The sequence below is a fragment of the Trachinotus anak genome, unplaced genomic scaffold, assembly GCF_046630095.1.
Source record: "Trachinotus anak isolate AG129_WGS33_773 ecotype Australia unplaced genomic scaffold, CSIRO_AGI_Tana_v1 ptg000003l, whole genome shotgun sequence".
Lineage (NCBI taxonomy): Eukaryota > Metazoa > Chordata > Actinopteri > Carangiformes > Carangidae > Trachinotus > Trachinotus anak.
In genome coordinates, this window is record NW_027273854.1 from 21,818,546 (window position 1) to 21,838,481 (window position 19,936).

The 19,936-nt window shown below is 42.3% G+C and overlaps 1 protein-coding gene across 1 annotated transcript; it reads left to right on the forward strand.

The window, feature by feature from the left end:
• The first annotated feature begins 10,850 nt into the window (after nt 1-10,850).
• On the forward strand, nt 10,851-19,852 carry LOC139618543 (CCN family member 1). Its single transcript, XM_071474537.1, has 5 exons — nt 10,851-11,117; nt 12,861-13,074; nt 13,743-14,183; nt 14,669-14,847; nt 16,374-19,852. Exons 1-5 carry the CDS (start codon nt 11,067-11,069, stop codon nt 16,677-16,679), a joined length of 1,191 nt encoding a protein of 396 aa, XP_071330638.1. The 5' UTR covers nt 10,851-11,066; the 3' UTR covers nt 16,680-19,852.
• Nucleotides 19,853-19,936: the final 84 nt, after the last annotated feature.

Sequence of the window (19,936 nt, forward strand, 5' to 3'; positions counted from 1 at the left end):
CTCAGGGAGCACACCGCGGTCCGGCTGTCAGGCCTGACCAATACCACAATTCAATAACACCCAATTATAAGTAAAATACCTGCATTTCAGTGCTTCCTTAAATGTATTGAAAGTATCACATTAAAAGTGGCACTGCAGTAAAATGCCCCCTGTGACTGATACATTACTATATACAGATAGTATTTTGTTTTCATTGTTGTTGTTATACTAGCTGCTCAAGATGGAACAAGTTTTAACTACTTTATTTAGAGTTCGGTGGTTTAGTTCAGTGTTTCCCAACCAAGGGGTCAGGCCTCTCCGAAGGGTCATTAATATGTGAGATGATTAATGAGAGAGAAAAGAAGACACAAAGTTATACCAAATTTGAATTTTCTCTAATCTTTTTTTGTGAAATATTGGATAATTTGATCAGTTATTGAAATGTGTGAAGATAACCAGTGTATATGTTTAGAGGGGAAATAATTTATGGTGGAACTGCAAAAAACTAAGACATCTGAAACATGACAACTAGCCAATATTTGTTGGAAGAGATTACAAGTAAAAAGGCTGGGAACCACTTATTTCATCTTTAATAATACTCTGAATTTTATAGTTTTATCTTACATATTTTTGTGTAAGATCTTTATTGGACAATCAAATAGAAACTATAGCTGTGTAATAAATGAAGTGGAGCCCAGAGTGCAGTATCACAATCTGAAAGGTAATCTAGTACAAATATAAAGTTACAGAAAATGGTAATACTCAAGTGCAGTATAAATATTTCAAACTTATACTTTACTGAAGTATAATACTGGAGTTAAGGTACTTCCCAGTTACATCCCAGTACAGCAGTTCACATATTACTACTGTAGTATTTTGTTGTACAGCTCTGGTTCAACTTGAGCCTGATTGACACACAGATGTCATTTACAGAGAAATCCTGTACCTGCTTCACCTGCAGTCCCATAGGATGGGGACATTTCTGGACTCACAGTAATTCAACACTGAGAGAAAATAATTTGGATGTATGTCACCTGGTGATATCTTCAGTTCAAGTCTTAAGGTTATGACTTCCGCATCAGTGAGACAGCTGCCTGTGTTTTTAGACTGGGCCAAGTTACTGGAATAGAATATTACAATTATGACGTATAATTTAAGCGCGACCTTCCCATTTCACATATGATCTGACAGGCCTGCTGAGCACATTTTTAATAGTGTCCTTCTGTGGTGAGCAACACTTAAATAACCTTAATACTTAAATAAACAACATTCAAAATTCAAGGAATTTTCTCCTCCACACATGATGTCCATGCAATTTTAAAAACACACAGTGCTTCATTACACGGTGTGTTGTGAAGAAAGTGTTTCATCATTTTGGGATGCTGACTATATAATAAATAATATGCTGGGGAATATACAATAGAGTATGAGTGTGTACACTCACTGTACACTCACAGTACAGTGTACAGGTATAGCCTGTAGTACAAAAAATGTACAGACATATTGTTGTGTTGTTCACATTCTTTCAGTGTAGATTTACCAATACAAGGACGGCTAAAAGCAGCATCTCTGGATGCCATTGCAAACTAGCCTAGGCAATAATTGCTAATATATGTGGCATATTTGCCCCTGCTAGATTTGTCCCTATTAAAATAAATATTTAAAAAAATCTGAATATAAATAATATGAATAATTAAAATAAAATAAAATTAAATTCTTCTCATCAAACTCTTAGCAAGAAAGAAAATAAGTGTATGTTTCCCAATCTGTCAACCAATCCTTTTAAATTAGGAACTGCCCTACAGTATTAAAAGGACAATATATTTGCATCATTGTTTGTGCTATTATGTGTATGAACAATAAAAAAGTAATGAGTTGTGTGTGGATCCACTTTTCCTTCGTAAAAAAAATAATATCTCCTGCTCTCATGCTTTGCACGATTAATTCATAATTTATAGAGATGGACCAGCACAGTGGATGGATTGAGCCTTTGATGTCCGAGGGGGCAACAGGATGAAAGAGAGGGTGGGTGGGTGGGTTGTTTGGAATAGAGGTGGGCGTCGTCCAAAAAAGTCAGACTCCAATAGACTGAACAAGACACTGGACTGAGAAGAACACAAATGGACTGTTAGTAAATAGAAATAGTACATGAGAGAGGATTTTAAAGTATAAAGTCGTTGTGGTAAACCATTTCCAGGGCCAGATGAGGAACAGCGGAGGAAAAGTTATTTCTCCTAAGATCCTGTCACTTCTCAGTTCTTAGGGAAGTGAAGCTGTAAAGAAGATTTCTTTTGTAACTTCAGTGCAAGAATTTTTGATCAGTGTCACTTTGGACTGTTGTGGATTTGTATTATTGTACTATCTGAACTTTTGAACATGGGAATGGGCCATTTATTCCTACACTGGAAGACATCTGAGGGGCAGTTGTAAAGTATGTCCCAAAATATTAGGATGGATAAAAGCATACAGAGGAAAGTTGGAGTTTCAAGACCTTCTTCAATGCTTCGACCTCCTCCACTGTTTCGCAGCATAGGACTGTCTGGGCTCTCTGCCAGCGTGCCCCCACACAGACGACTTCGCTCTATATTCTGCAGGTCTAGAGCTGTGTTGCCAGCAAACACACACAGCGTTAAAGCTTCAGACATACACACTTTTACAGACATACTGGCAGGCAACCGTGCTCGCACAATTATGTGCCCACTGGGGTGCAATGATACACTTTCAGAGGATATTCAGTCCAGCACCATGGTGAATGCATTTGGGCCTGAAGTGGACTCAGATCTGCACAGGAGAGCTGTGTTTAGGTCAGGGGTTTTTGCAGATACATGGTCTCTAGTCTCAGAGAGTCCTCAGGTACAAAGTGGGCAGCAAGACAGACATCTGTTTTCTCACCTCTGTCCATCTGCAAGAGCCAGTGGCAGACACACAAGCAGACAGGGCAGATTGGTGACTCCAATTCAGACATCAGAGGATCCTGCGATCAAAGAAAAGCAGCAGCAAAAGAGGAGAAAGAGGAGCTACAAGGTGGACTGTGCAGGGAAACATAAATATATAGTGCCATCGCTCACTGAGAAAGAAGAGGATGCCAGGCTCTGTGAATGGTTCCAAAGCTTGGGCATTGCAGATAGCAATGACTCCATCACCACAAACAACCAGCAACGACTATTTGTATCCAGATGCAAGGGGGTGAGGGGCCACAGAGAGCCAGACACAGCGGCAAGCCACAGGAGAGACAGACGCCCCCATTTCCTACCTCCCATCTGCCAGTCAGACTCCCTCCTACATGTGCCCCTCCTGATTCCAGAAAACTCCCCCCCGCCTTCACCCTGCACCTACCCAGACGCCCCCATTCATTCCTTACCTGTACGGCCCTTGCAGCCACTCTCATCGAGGAGGAAGTGAGAGGCAGTCGGCCAGCCAAAGATGGGCGACCACTGACTTCCTCAGGTCTAGTGGCTCTGGTTTTTGAATTAGATTAACCAAAACGTCACAATAACATGAACACCTGCATAGCCTACTGCATTTCTGCAGCAAACTAACTTCTGTGAAGCTGTAAAGGTTTTGTTCAGCAGTTGATGGAATTGTTATATGTTTGCATGATCATGTTGTTTTTTTTTACATATTCATACAGGGCGACAACTAACATTACAGTTTGTGTCATGTTATAGAGCAGCACTTCTGCATGTGACAGGGGGCACATGGAACGATTGTGGAGTAGCTCAATTAATTAAAAAAAAAAACAGAAATTCTGACGTGATTGACATATCAGGTCAGCTGAACATGCTGTTGCAAATTAGCATGAAAAAATGAGATGAGAAGTTAGTTAAATGCAATGGTGGGTTAAATAAATAGCTATAAATCATGAATAAACAGTCCAAATAGTAAAAATGAAATTGAAATAGCTAAGAGTAATGGAGGAACAGTTAGAAACATTAGCTAGCTTAAAGATGACAGATAACTGGTGAAAAGACTAAAGTTAATCAATAAAAGGTTGAAAAAAGAGATAGATAGCTAAAAGTAACACATTAAGATTTTAGTTAGCTAAAGTTAGCTAAGTTAAAATAGCAAGCTTAAATAATGTGTAAACAGTTGAAATTGTTAGCTAGCTTAAAACTAATGGATAAATGGTTGAAGAAGTTAGCAAAGCGTTATTGGTACATTGTTGAAACATCTGAGTTCTGTCACCCCAGAAGGTACTAGTGTTATAAATGCTAACCTGACCAACCACATCTAAACAGTAACAGTTCAATTGTATGCAAAAAACACTGGAACAATATCCGCTTTTACATAGTTTTAAACAACAAATCAATTCAAAACACATTTGGAAAATAATTGGTGGAGTCGATGAAAGGGCACTTGAGTTAAAATGGTTATGGTAGTACGTTAGATAAAAAAGACTGGAAAATACTGTTCAAGAGGCGTTCATAGAATTGCATCCAATGTCTGCATTGACTATCATTATTATGCTGCATGAAATCACCAAAATTATTCCAGCGTGGAGAGAGATGTTTATTTCAGGGCCTGGGTTGTTTGTTCTTACCTGTTTTTTTCATGTCATGCCCTCGTTTTTCCAGGAGAGGGCGATGTCCATTGAACAGACAGGGGAGGAGGGGGGTGGAGGTTGGTGATGGTGGTGGGGTGTTTATTAGACTGTGGCCGTTGGGGCCTGAACAGAGCTGTGCTCTGTGTCCCTGCTGAGGTGGGATCTGTGTGTCAGGACCAGAACACACGAGCCTCAGTCCTTCTTACCGCTCGCCTCACATACCCATTCCTGCACATGTTTACCCTCAAACGCAGCCCAAACTGTTTGTGAGTGAGGCTCTTTTTTCAAGGCAGCTCGCCCCCCAGCCCTCTTTCCACCAAATAAACATTGCACCGGAAATTGCAGGGATATCTGGGATTTTTGAGGGGTCCCGGTGGAAAGGAGGAGAAGGGTAGAACAAGGGTGCTCTCTGTGACACCTTGGAGGTGAAGGGAGGGCGAAGATGCAAGGAGGGAGGGGGGATCCAGAAGGAAGGGCGTGACCTTGCCTTGGGTGGTTGGTGGGCACCAACAGTAGGATACATGTTCGCCGATGAACAGGTACAGGTGACCCAGTTTCCTTTGACCCCATCAGGAGTGCCCAGAGTGCGTGCTAAGGCTGACCTCTGTCGTCACAGAAGGAGCTGACCCGGGCTAAAGGTCAGAAGGAAATGATACTCTGTGACGCAGAGCAAACTGTCCTGCGTGTCTCCTAAAAGATAACGACTTCTTAGGATGGCTGTAACTGCTGCACCTGCACCGTTCTCCTCTTGTGGCTGTTTATTCCCACTCCTTACTTGTTTCCTGGCTGCACAAGCCTGCAGTTGGGAATACAACAGCCATTGATGAAGCTGAGGTTTCATAACAGCCTCTGACAAAGCACGCATGAATAGCAGGGTGTGTGTTCTTTGCATACACAGAACGCTCCCTCCCGCCTTTGTGCAAGAGTTTTGTCCCAACTCACTCCCCATAAACCCAGATGTCTTTATTTGTTGATAACAGCCTGGTGGCATACCCAGTGGAAAAGCACACACAGTGTAAAACTTATTGTTGAACAGATTGTGCCAAAAGGATGATTACAGGAGGTGACCTTATATTTATTTCAGTTAGTGTGAAACTGTATCCACAGTCATCTTTGAATCTCCTTAAATGTCCTTTGCCGGTCTGTCATCTTTTTTAAATGTTGTGACTCCTCTCTTTCTGTCTACGTTTACCATTGGCCTGTAATTGCCATATTCTGTCTGTCTGTTCCTACACCACGTCTTGATTATAGTTGGACCAAATGCTGTATATATACATATATGTGGGGAAACAGGAATTGTACAAATAGAAGTTTAAATGAACGCCTTTCTCGTTTTTTATTGAAGGTTTGAACGTCTTAAAACACAGAGCTGTGTGGTGTGAATGATGTGATGAATATGCAGCCACACGTGTGAATTTGAGGGTGTAAATAATGATAGGAATGTGTTTGGAGGGATGCATGTGTATGGATGTAGACACGTGTACGGGATGAGACACCTGACAGCTATATGAGTGTATGTGTGTGCATGTGTGTGTGTGTGGGTGAGGGGGTGCATGTGGGTGTGTGTACCCTCCCTGTCTCCTTTTCCCAGCTCTACTCTTATACTGATCTATGTTTCAGTGTTTGGGAAGTCAACAGTAGAGTTCCTGTTCTTGGTTTAAAAATAACTTTAGGACTAAAATTCCTTGCCCCCCCCCCCTCATCCTTTCTTACTGGCACTCCCCTAACCTCTCTCTTTGCTTGTTTTTCTTTCCCCCTTCTTCTGTTTTGGAACAAGCTTTGCACTCTAGTTTTTTCTTTTCAGTCACCCCGTCTTTGTCCTTACTGAACAGACACACACACTCAGTCACACACACACACACATATGCAGCAGAACAAGTTTAATAACATCCACAGCTTCACTTTGCCTAAGAGTTTCTATTTCGATTGCCATTTTCAGAAATAACAGACTTGTCAAGGCTCAAGCAGGGACAACAATACAACATGTACCCTATTATTGCAACATACCAGTGAAGTTCCTCCTTGATCCTTGAGATCATAAGGCAAAGAAACAGATGATGGTGGCAATAGCAGTGGTAAAAGGACAAAGGATACAACAGAAACGGGAAGGAAAAAAAACAAAACAAGGCTATGAGTCTATAAATACTAGTGGCTTGGCTACTTAGCATTTAGCTCAAAGCACCATTGTGTTGACATGATGGTGTGAAGCAGGTGCTTGTAAGCACTAAACACCCATTAGAATAAATCATTCAAAAGACAGTTTGGATTAAACCTTTGATGAATCTTTTTTACCTCTGATTTGATTTTAATCAAGTTAACAACCTTCAGCCTCCCATACAGCCACACTAGAAACTGCGAACTGTGATTTAGATACAGAGGTGTCTTGAGCTAAACGCTAATGGCAACGTGCAAGCATGTCGACATGCTTCACTTTAGCAGGTGTAATGCAACAGTTACTAATTAGCATTAAACAGAAATTACAGATGAGGCTGATGGGAATTTCTTAGTTTTACTAGACATAAACAAAAATATTAGACAAATAAACATTGATTGTTTGATTAATTGTGTCCTTATAATTAATTTCCTGGGAATCATGAATATACAAATTTTGTTCAGTCGATGTCAAGGTGTTTCATTAAAGGCAAAAAAGTGAGGCCCTCTCCAGGATTAGTAATGTTTTCTTAGAAACGCTTGACTTAGAACTGCAACATGAAATAACATAACCAGGTTATACCATGGTTATATTATTTTATTCATTCATCCAACTTCATTAATCATGTATTACAAATTCATTTAATAGGTTCATGGAACTTGCTAATTATGTACACATTAATAAAACCCTGATGCAGAAATCGAACTGTTTACAAGGCAAAATGAACCATGGAACAAGTGAAACCTATCTTTCTTGATATAATCTGTGTAACTATTTTGCAAACGAAAAAAAAAACCAATTAAAATGAAAGAGCCTCCCTGACAGCTCTACCCTCATCCAGAAGCTTTAATTTGCATACAGCTTTAAATCTGACTCCTTTGCTATGCCTTGGGTAGATTGGACCTTAAATACTGGATCCAATCTACCTGGCTGAAAATGTACAAGACCTTTCAAGTGGCATAGTCATATTAATGTGTGTATTTGTAGGCTGAGTGGGAATTGTGAGAGCAGGTGTGGCAGAAGCGCTCCTAAACAAACACCCCCACACCTGTCTTCCTCTCCCCCTCCTCTCCACGTCCATTCCCTTCGTGTATAAACACACTCTTTCTCACAGACACACAAAGCTTTTCTTACGGTAAAAGCACCTCTTTCCTGCTTGACTCACAGTGTTGTGCTCTTTGTGGCAAAGAATCAGGAATGAAAAGTGAGCTGTGTTTGTTCCACTGACCTCACACTACTATCCTGTTCTATCTACTTTCCTCTTTTCTCACTGCCTAATATTACCTTGGCTCCGTGCATGTGCTTTACACCTCTCTCGCTCCCTAAACCCCAAGCCTGCCTGTCTTTTATTTCCACTGACTTGTTTTTGAGGGTTTGATCTGTTTCTCACCTGCCATTGCTCGCCTTTTCCCCCCGTTACCCTCCTCTCCCTGCTCCTGCACTTCCAACCATTCCTTTGACTTTTTAATAGTAGTGACAAGGAGGTTTTCCAGTGAACTCTGAAAGCAGACTTGTGTCACTTTGACCATTACGAGTTGACGTTCGCTGTCAGCCCAGAATATAAAGGTCACTGTACAGGGCAAGTTCCCAGTGGCAGTGTCTAGTACCCCTGAGAGCTAATGAATGCCTCTACTTTGCTGTGTTGGAAATTCTGCATATTTGTTTATTATGTCTAGGATGGAAGCCACTGAGACCAAAGTGGAAAGGACACACATTCTTTGATGAGTCAATGGAACTTAATGAAAACAACAAAAACATATTTCTCCAAATGTGTGTGTTATGAGGGTGCTGCAGCGAATCCAGTGTTTTTTTTTCTCCCTTCACTTTCTCTCGCCATGTAGGACTTGTTTACACGGGCCTGTTACATCACCTCCGTGCACTGACAGAGAGAGATGGATTGTGTGGGAAGAGGATGGAGGTTTGGTAAATACATAATTTTGCTCTCTGTATAGGCCTTTGTCTGTGTGTGTGTGTGTGTCTGTGTGTGTGAGGACATACTGTACATGTGTATGATGGTGTGTATGGTCTCTTCTATGTCTGTGTTAAGTGCTTGTGGAGTGAGCTTCTGATATGCAAATGTAAGTATGCTTGCAATGGGGGTGTATGCAGGTGCATATACAGTGGTGCAATATAACTAAGTACATTTATTTCCTTTTCATCCTATTTTATACTTCTATACCACACCACAATTCAGGGGAAATGTTGTACTTTTTACATCACCACATTTTTTTAAAGCTACAGTTAATAGTTTTCACTTCCACTTTTGATACTTTAAAGTGCAATGGTGTAACTTCTGAAGGCCGAAATAACACATTCTTCCTCTTGCAAATACAAAAGCAACAATACACAGTGGTTTTGCTGCAGCTTTATTCGGTCTGGTATGATCAATACCTAATGTCAGCAAACTTTAGACAGGTATTTTTGGCATCAATATGTCAGTTTGCTGACCTTATGACACTCCTCCACTTGTGCTTCTGTTATGCTACATTTTGGCATCCACCATTTTACTATTACTGTGACTGGTGTTAAGCAAAAGTTACATAATCCCATGTTAAGTACATTTTGCTGATAAAAACTGTGGTAATTTCACTTGAGGGTGATTTTGAAATAAGGACTTTTATTCATAATTGAGTATTTAATTTTTATATGTACTTTTGCTTCACTTTGTCTTAATATGTTATATTGTTTTAATACATTATATATTATATTATATTTCTATTAACACATAAGCATAATTACTTCATGTTATCATATAATAATATAATGATATTATATACTACTCCTGTGTATACTTTTATAGTAGATGGTATCATATTACTCTTACATAAGTATACTTGCTTACTGTGCTGCTACTCAACACACCACCATGTCATTTCATTTGACACAGCACCGCACTATTAGTTTACAAGATGTGTTTATTTTTTACTCTCTCTATTTATCTGTACTTATTTCTGTCCTGTACTGCTGCAGCCCCTGAATTTCTTTACTTCAGCAAAGGATGTAAGTAGCCTACATCTTCCGCTACTGTGTATACTGTATGTGTATTTCTGTGCAGCACAAACCTGCTAAATGCACCACTCTAAATGTAACCATTGGGTTACATAAAAAGGGGATGATTTATAGAGGATGAAAAGGGGGATGCTATCTTCCCTGTTGGCACAAATGACTGCAGGCATCCCTCTGCTTAATGATACATATTAGGGAAACTGTAAGGAAAAACAACAATTTAGCTACCCACAATCCATCTCACTGAATTTCAGTAAGCAGCCCACTGTGTGTGCCTGTGTCACTGGTGAACAGTTTAATGTAACGTTTGTGAAGTGCATATGTGGAATATGTATTTAACTCTCACGCATACATTATGAGTGCGTATTAGTGTGTGTGTGTGTGTGTGTGTGTGTTAGCCTCCAGCTCAGGTTCTGAGATGGCTGGTTTCCTGTGTGCATGTCTGCAGGGATGACAAGAAGATTATCCAGGTGGTTCTCACCTCCGCTCTGCTCTCTTCAATGAAAACCTTAAACCAAAAAATAAATTCTTGTCTGTTTACATGCCATTTGTGTGTGTGTGTGTGTGTGTGTGTGTGTGTGTGTGTAGAAAGTGGTGGCCTGGGAACCTCTAAGTAGGTAAAAGGGATGTGGGGGCTAAAGACAGGATATGGAAGGAGGAAAAGAGGGTGATGAATTGCACGGGAGATTATCATAATCATTTTCAACACCACTATCACTCAATCGTGTAGTTCTAGCCAACTCTGCTGTCCTGGTATATGTACTTTATCAGTCCAGCTCTTGTTTAAAAGTATTTTTATAAAGTGGGGGAAGGAAATTCCTAGCTGTTTTCCATGGCTGCCCCAAGTATTAATGTAGCAGAGACTAGCAGCTGAGTATATTTATTTTACTTTTCACAAAGCAGCAGCCGGACAGAGGTATGCGTGTGAAAAGAACTTTAAAGCATCAAAAATATTATTTTCGCTCAAACATAAATAAATAAACACCCGAAAGCCAGGTCCTCCTTGGAATGTAGTAATTCTGAATTTTTATGAATGACTGCATTCATGCTTGGCCACGCCCCCACCCACAAACCTCAGCCATCCGTGTTGCAGCTCCAAGCCCCGCCCTCCTCCGTGGCTGCTGAGACACCTTGGCCGCTCGCCTGCGTCCTAATTGGTTAAAGGATGTCTGGAGTGGGCGTGGCTGCCATAAAAAGCACGAGGCTGATATAAAAACATGGCTCAAACTTTGATCGATGGGAATTTACAAATGATGGAGGACGTTTGAGGATCGTCGTGGAAGTCGGATTTAACCTTTGTGGACAAAATCTATTGTTCCTGAGCCGGTGGTGGATCTACTTTTCTGTGATATAAATTGCCTCTTTTTTTTTTTCTTTTTTTTAAACATGGGGATAGTGCTGTTACTTGCTGTCTTACAAGTGGTGGCGGTCGGCTTGGTAAGTGTTTGGGGTTTACTCTGTGTCGCTGCTGCTGCATGTAAACACTGAGGAATAAAGACCGTGTCTGTCCTGTAACAGCAGCTCCAGCGGATTTGAGCGCCTGTCGTCTGGTTACATTTCCATATTCCCTAATCCTAGTTAGTAATGCATGTCAAAATAATGCTCAAGGTAATGAAACCCTCCTCGCTACTCAGGCCCTCACAAGTTAATAATAATGTAATAATGTAGCAACCCCACGACTCTGTGAGTCAGAGCTGGGTTTGTTGACTAATATCAGGATAAATAAAGATGAGGGAGCTCAGAAGTTTCACGCTCCCTGTTTACAGTGCTGGAGTACATATTCATGTCCTTTACTTAGGTAAAGGTACCAATACTGCAATATGGAAATACTCTATTACAAGTCCTGCACTGAAAATGTCACTTAAGTAAAAGTATATAAGTATTATTACCAAAATGTACTTTAAGTAATAAAGTAAAAGTATTCATAATGCAGAGATATGGCAACTGTGAGTGTTATTATATATTAATGTATTCTTATTATAATGGTGCATTAATATGTAATAGTATTTTATTATTGCAGTTTCAACCTTTGTGTGGGGTAATCTAACCTATAACGGTACATAGTGTTTTAATAAGTTTATTGTTTGTTTTGCAATATCATGGAGTAAAAAAGTACAAAACCTCCTTCTGAAATGTAGTATACAAGGTAAAAAGTAGCATGAAATTGTACATGTCCCTCAGATCTGTACTTCAGTTCAGTACTTGAGTAAATTTACTCAGTTACATTTCACAGCTGCTTATTTATACCTCCATATCCAAAGTTCAGACACTCATTTAAGTCTAAATAATTGGATTAAACAACAAAACTAGTGGCATCATTTGGAACACATTTGTGTCTCTCAAGGGTCTTTGAGAGAGTTCATAGGTCTTCTATAAGTACATAGGCTTCTATTCTACTGTCGGTCCAAAATGACACCATAGTAATATTACTCAACAGTTATATCACTGGAGATAAAAATACACTAAATGTCAATATGAACTCACTGCACTCTAGAAATATGTATCAGAATAGTATATCAGTACCAGGTCATAACTAGGTTATAACTAAAAACAAAGCTAAAAATGGAAAGCTATTGTGTGATGTCATATCCAACCATCCAACCCAGCCGAGACCCTCAACAGTCAGTGACCCCAGTGAGGGGACATGGCTCCGAGACCTGGCTGGGGTTTAGAGAGTGGCAGAGTTGGGAAGGGTTCCCTTTGGCTGATCTGAGTATGGACAGTCAGACTGGCAGCTCCCTGTGATCTCGATACCTGTTGGGAGTTGTTGGAGTGTGTGTGTGTGTGTGTGTGTGTGTGTGTGTGTGTGTGTGTGTGTGTGTGTGGAGAGAGAGAGTGAGAAACAAAAGATGTAGGGGCAGGGAGGTGGGGAGTTTTTGGGTCAGAGAAGGTCCCTTTCATCCCTGCTTGTGCGACGAATGCCAAGCGGAAGGCGACAGAGGGTTACAGATATCCCTGTGGGGCTTGGGACAGTGCTGGGTATTCAGCTAATGTTTAAGCCACACACACACTTTGAGGAATTTCTGTGATCTGTGTAACATGAGTCACTATTGTCCTGCTTGGTTCCAGTATGACTCCTCCTCACAGAGAAAAGCTACTGTATGACGTTGGTTTTTTCAACAGAGAGGTAAATAACAGCGTACTTAAAGTCATGACTGTACCATACTTCCCTTCCTGTAGGTCACTGCAGGCTGCCCAGTGGTTTGTGAGTGTCCGGCAGGGCCCCCGTCCTGTCCTCCAGGGGTCAGCTCAGTCCCGGATGGCTGCGGCTGCTGCAAGGTGTGTGCTGCCCAGCTCAACCAGGATTGCCACGAAGGACGGCCCTGCGACCACCATAAAGGCCTGGAGTGCAACTATGGCAATGATGTGGGCCGTACCCATGGCATCTGCAGGGGTACGTGCAACAGAAGTGGCAGGAATCACAGACGGGAAGGGTTAACGAGTTTTATGGTTTAGATTGGGCGCAGAGTTTGGGGTTTAGTTTGGGGTTGAGTGAGGGAATGTGTAACTTCAGGGTGGGGAACCTTGCTTCCGAGCCAAGCGGCTGGAGTTTCTCTTTGATAGGGGCTAGAGGTTTGAAGCCTGTGCCACGTTTCGAAAACAGAGCACCTTCATGAGCTGCGACTGAAACCTGGCCAACTCCGGGATTTATATAAGTAGTTCAATGTGTACATAAACAGCCCCATGAAACACACAAACACATACACACAGTGGTATTTTTATATGTGTGTTTATTTGGGGGTGTTTCTATATAAAGGGGGGTATCCGGGGTGTTGTATGGGGAGTTCCACTGAGGGAGCGAAGGGGAAGGACATTGTAAACAAGTCAAAATTCCTCTGGTCTAAGAATAGAGCTTGCTGCATAAATCTGGAGATAGTGTGTCTCTCCGTCTCTCTTCTTATCTACCTTCTATTCAAATTAAAGATGCATTTACACGAGTCTCTTCCTGTTTGTTCTGTCTTCCTGTCTCTTAAGTTTTCTTTGGATCCAGAGCATTTGATTTCTGCAGACTGTTTTTTAAAGTATTTTGACCATCTTGTCTGTCTTCTTTCTTCCTCTCAGCGAAGGCAGAGGGCCGCTCCTGCGAATACAACGGGCGGATTTATCAAAATGGCGAGAACTTCCGTGCTGGTTGCAAGCACCAGTGCACCTGCATCGATGGGGCAGTGGGCTGTGTGCCCCTTTGCCCCAGCCATGTGCCCCTGGCATCCCCATCCTGCCCTGCCCCACAGCTGGTCAAGGTGCCAGGCCAGTGCTGCCTCAGCATCGACTGCCACAAGGGGACCACCGTCATGCCCCCAGCACACAGACGACCGCAACCTCCAGCTTACCCGCCATACCCCTTCATTCCCTACCCGGCCTACCCCTACCCCAAGCCTTATCCGAAACCTTTCCGGAAGCTGTACCCCTACAAACCCAAAAAGGAGAAGGACACCATGGGCAACGAGCTGGTGGAGGTGGGGCGCAAGTGGGACAAGCCACGTGGAAACAAGCACCTGGCGGGTAAGACAGGGTGCCGCCGTGTCGCCTCAGAGTGCCGCCTGTTTCCTCTGCGCAGTAAAGCATCATGTTTATGTTTTAACCATTTTAGTCTCCTGACGCACAAACGGCCTCACTGTGAGCCTCTCCCTCTGCATCTGTGCATGTGTGTGTGTGTGTGTGTGTGTCAGCATTTATGTGAGGCTTGTTTTCCACTGGTTCCTTGCACACCAGAGGTGCTCTCTCTCTCTCACACTGCTCTCACACAGCACATACCTCTGTCACCCAGCTTTCCCCTCTCTGTAATCACCCTCTCTATGCGTCAGTGTTGCCTGTTCAGTGAATGAGGCTAGTGTGCTTTGCATCTCTCCTTTTCCCTCTCTCTCCCAGCAGCCCTTTCCCTCCCCTAGTTTTACTTTTGCTGATGTTGCTGCTCTTTCTCTGACTCCGTATTTTGCATCGCTGCATTGTTCTTCTCCCTCACACATCCTCTCTTTCATCTCCTCTAGCCTGGAGGCAGGTGGGAGATCAGTGTGTGGTTCAGACTACTTCCTGGTCTCAGTGTTCTCGGAGCTGTGGGATGGGCGTTTCCTCTCGTGTTACCAATGACAATGCCCGCTGTAAGCTGGTCAAGGAGACGCGCCTGTGCAACATTCGGCCGTGCAGCTCCATGTCTATCCCTGTCAAGGTGAGGAATGTGTGTGGTGCTTTTAAGATTCTTATAAAGAGATGGATTACAGTGTTTCCTCTAATGGCCCACAACTATGCAGCCCAGCCACTATGCTAAATGGATTCAGGAAAGGATGTCTCTCAAGGGGTCAGATTGGTATTAATATCATGGCATGTTTACAGCCCCCCGGCCCTGTATCCCTCTGTAGCTGGAGCCTTTTCTGGTTCATTCTGTCTATTCGCGGTTCTGTTGCTGTGTGGCAGGATGACGACAGAGCTGATTTAGACCAGGTTTGACCCGTGTAGCTTCATGCTTGTCCCACCGTAAAGAGACAGATGAGATGAGAGGATTGATACTACTCTCATGTCTTAAATGTGAAGATAAAGCCAGACATTTGACATTTGTACATTTTATGTGTTTATGTGCTGAAACTGTCTTGGCTGGGAGCGGTAACTTCTTGTTGCCTGGAGCCAAGAAGCAGTGGTCAAACAGTCTAGCTCGTCCCCCCCTGTAAAACATGAATTGTCGCTTTAATCCTTAGTTTTTTTCTTGGCTTCTTTCAGAACACACAATGTTTGCCACAAAGACTAAGAAACTGTACTCTATTGTCTCTATGTTTTCACTTCAATCATTGCGGCTCATCTTTATAAATAACACGCCAAAGAATATGTTTTCAGGACAAACTCTCATTTGTCTGCGGGGGTTTGGGTTTTGAGCTCTCCCACACTCAACCTGCGACGCTGTGGCTGTCAGCTGCACTTAGTGGTTCTGTGCTGTGTGATTTAAAGAGCACTCAGTTCGCCCACTCTGTTGCTCCCTCACATCTCATACACAACACCCTCAGAAACATTCTGCCTCCCGTCGCCAGCCACTCACGGGGCTGATGGGTTGTTATACACCTGTTTCGCTGCGCTCTCCCAATGTTTGCAGAGCTGCTGTGGGTGTTAATGTGCATCAGTGTCAATCCTTAACTATTGTTGGCATGCAGCTCTCCCTGGCACTCATCTGTTGTTCTGACCTTTAGTTTGTTTTCCAGTGTCTGTACTTAACTGCATTAACTTTGATTTTCATGTCTCACAGTCGAATAATGAGTTATGTCATGGTGCCATGCGGGTATTCTGATCCCAAGCTAATGGTGATGTGATCCTAAAGAACTTTCACGGGGAAGCGGTGTCCTACCTGCTCCACATTTCTGTCGTCTGCAGCATCACAGCTGTGCCAAACAAAAGATCTTTAGACATGCAAGCAGCGTGGCTCTAAGGACGGCAATGTTGGTCTCTCAGTCTTGGTCCGGACTGAAAAATCTCAACAACTACTGAACGGGTTGCCATTATATCATGGTTCCTAAAGGAGGCTGACATTTGCAGTTCTGATTGACATGTCTTGACAAATATTGGATACTAAACACATTATACCTGCTAAATTGTCATTGTCAGTATATTAGCACACTGACGTTAGCATTTATCTCAACATACAACTTCAAAGATCATCTACCAAGTCTGCAGACCCCTCTCACTCTTTCTCTCGTCTTTCTCCTTCCACAGAAAGGAAGGAAGTGCTCTCGTACCCATAAGGCCCCTGAGCCCCACCGTCTGTCCTATGCCGGCTGCAGGAGCACTCGCCTGTACAGGCCCAACTACTGCGGCGTATGCAGAGATGGCCGTTGCTGCTCGCCCCGTCGCACCCGTACAGCCAGCGTGACCTTTGCCTGCCCTGACGGTGAACGCTTCAACAGGTCCGTGATGTTCATCCAGTCCTGCAAGTGCAGCGATGAGTGCAACCATCTTAATGAAGCTGCCATGCCTCCCCAGCGATGGCTCTACGGAGACACACACAAGTTCATCGACTAGCAGTACCCCCCCTACATTCCTTCACAAAAAAGACTTTAACTCCCCCCATAGAATAGATTAGCTGTCCTTAGTGTATCTTTGAGTAGACGCGAGAAAGGTGCACAAACAAAAACATCTTTTCTGGAAAATTATTTGGGGAGGAATGGGGAGAAGAATACATCAGATGGGCGCATCTCCAACTTGGAAAGAGCAAAGTGACCAGCCCCTGCTTTAGTGTAGATAAAAAGTAGCTCTGCTCCGGTCAGACTACTTCAGACTTTGACTAAATCTTTGTGGAAACATGGATGCAGCCAGCTGCCATGTTGCTGCCACGCACAGAATGTCCTCTGAACTCGGAGACTTTTGTTGGGGACAACGGAGCAAGAGCTGACACGTACAAGTAAGTGTTGACGGTGTGAATTCACATCTCAGATACTGAGCAACAGATCAGACTAGCTAATAGAAAGCTGGTCTAGTTGGCTGGTGCTTCGGAGCCAAATATGAAACCAGCTGGAATCATGTGTCTGTGCACTCCAGTATCTGGGTAACGATAAACCAAATGAAGACTCATGGAGACAGTGATAGCAAAAGATGGACGAGCATCTCAGATGTTCTGGCAGAAGCGTGGCTCGTGTCTTTTTATGGTATTTATTCATTGGTATTTATTGTTGAGACAGACACAGTGGCCTGCCACCAGGGAAGGCGGTGCTGCTATGTTTGGAGCACCAGTGTGGCTGAACGAGGATCTGAGAGAGACAAAACAGCTGAGAGCTGTCACCCATGACAGGGAGAGGAGGACTCCCACAGATCCAGGGCTTGGCCCCAGGGTTGTATCAGAGGTCACAGCGGTCAGAAAGCCATATCTAATGATGGATGATGAAGGCTACAGGAGAAGAGGAGGTATGTACTGGAAAAAGACAGAGTTTAACCTGATGGCTTAAGGCTTTGCACGCATTAGTGGGGAATATGTCAAAGGTTATTTACACAGCTGGACTCATCCCCTGCCTTGCCTCCACAAGAAACTGAGACATTTAGCAAGCACCAGAAGAACAAGCCTGGGATTCTGGCGTCAAGAAGTCGACCGCCTAATTCTGCGCAAATTACAATCCTGACTCCGAGGGGCAGTGAGAGAAAATCAGCCACTCTCTGGTTTGCTATAAAAATAAGATTTGAAAACTGCATGTACTGAGGTAAACATGTAATTTGTGACTAGCGGGTGGAACCGCTCTGGTGCCCAATCTGGCCTGTAATCAAGCAACAAGCCAGCTCAATGAAACAAAACAATAAGTCATGCGTCGTTGTGTTAAAGTGGTGTCTATTTCTGAGAAACGCTGTTGAAGGCTGTTGTCGGTTGACGTCACTGTTGGAGACAGAGAGCAGCTCTATGGCTGCAGAGAGGACGGGGCCAGAGCTGCCAGGCGTCAACAAGAACCTGCTGGACACCTGTAAAGACACGATTGGAGGAGAGGAACTCTCTGTATTAATCTCTCATTTTTGTGACTGAGACCGTTTATAATGACTGGAGAACCCAAGCATCTTTCTTAACTGCTAGTTGGGTTAGTTGAGTTCACGCACCTTACAGCAGCCTTGATTCACAACCTGACCATGTAGGTTTATCTTATGAGAATGTAATGCAGAGGGAGGGGGATTCTTATTTCTACTGCATACATATTTAAAAATGGTGAGTTTAAATCATTTGAAGCACCATTTCATTATGTCAAGGATTTTTTTTTTTGTTGTGCCATGTGCGTAGACGTTTTTTTGCAGTTTTCTGTGAAACTGGAAGATATCTGCATTTTCTACCAGCTCCTGGCAACAGTAGGCTTCCTTAGATAAGAGACTGCTGCCTCTAATACTTACAAACTTGTTAAGGGTTTTTTAACATTACAGGTGATTAGAAATGTGTTTGCCATTGCTATTTGCCTATGTAGATGCTGTGGTTTTGGTACTTTGTCTAGATTTGTTAAAGGACACTATAGAGCAGCTATGTACAGATGCATTGTTACTTTATTTGTAGTTCTATCTGCTGTATAAGGGCCAGTCCTTTTACAGAGTTATACTGAAGTAGTCCATGTATAGTTTAGCACTGAACGAGGCAGGGTTCAGATCCTTTATGAGCATTAAGTGCCAATTTAAAAGCATGATGATTGTATGTCTACTAGAGAAACATTAAAACCATCTGTAATAATAAAGTCATGCTTCTTTAAGATTATATATTTAAAAAAAAGACTTGGAGGCAAAACAATTAACCATATTCCTCAGATTCTTCTTCTTTGGTTGTTTTCCACACATTTGAATGAGTTCATCAGTTTGCTTTTTTTTTTTTTGAATAAAGAAATTTCCATTCACTACACTTTGTGTTAAAGACTCAGTAATATGAGCATTTTCATACCAACTAGATACAATTACCTGATGTTAAGTTTAAATTTATACCAGACAAGTCGAAGAGTCTACAGCCATGCTGCCCGAACTGAGGCTGTTTACAGCAGTGTTTTAAGCTAAATGCTAACACGCTCCAATAACAGTGCTGTTTGAGGTATGATGTTCATCTCCATTTTAGTTTAGCCTTTTAGCATGCTAACATTTGATGATTAGCACTAAATACAAAGTCCAGCTGAGGCTGATGGGAATGACATTAATTTGCAGGTATTAGGTCATAAACCAATATACTGGACAACCTCACATTGGCAGAGTCAGAGGCTCCTCTGGAAAATTTCAAATCCACTCATCCCAGAATTGAGATATTTCCTAAGTGATGGACTGACCAACAGAGCCATTTCAAACACCGTGTTGCTAGTAAGGCTAGTGATCACTATCACAAATCATTATCAGACTGCTTTTAGTGAAATACTGTGATTTCTGCTAGATTCTAAAGGTTGAACAGGAAAGAATAAAATTAATGACATATTGTCATTGCAGCTTTGTGTGTGAAGTGTTTAATACCTAAAAACAACATAACAGACACATTTAAAACATCAATCATTTCATTATACAGTGTGCTAATGACATACTCGTATTAAAATTTGCTCCACTTGGTGACTTGTTTATTGGAGGCATTCAATTGGAAATTCAAAGAAGAGCTGCCATATGAGCCAAAATCCTGTCTTCATCAACTGTTACTACATGACTACTTGATTACTTTGTAAAGATCAACTGTGTTGCAGTGGGAAAAAAAACAAAAAATCAAAAACAAATATATTTTCTATACACACACACTAATTAAAAGGGGGCTAAAAATTGTAAAAATTGCTTTACGTTCCTCAGGACTACTTCTCTGA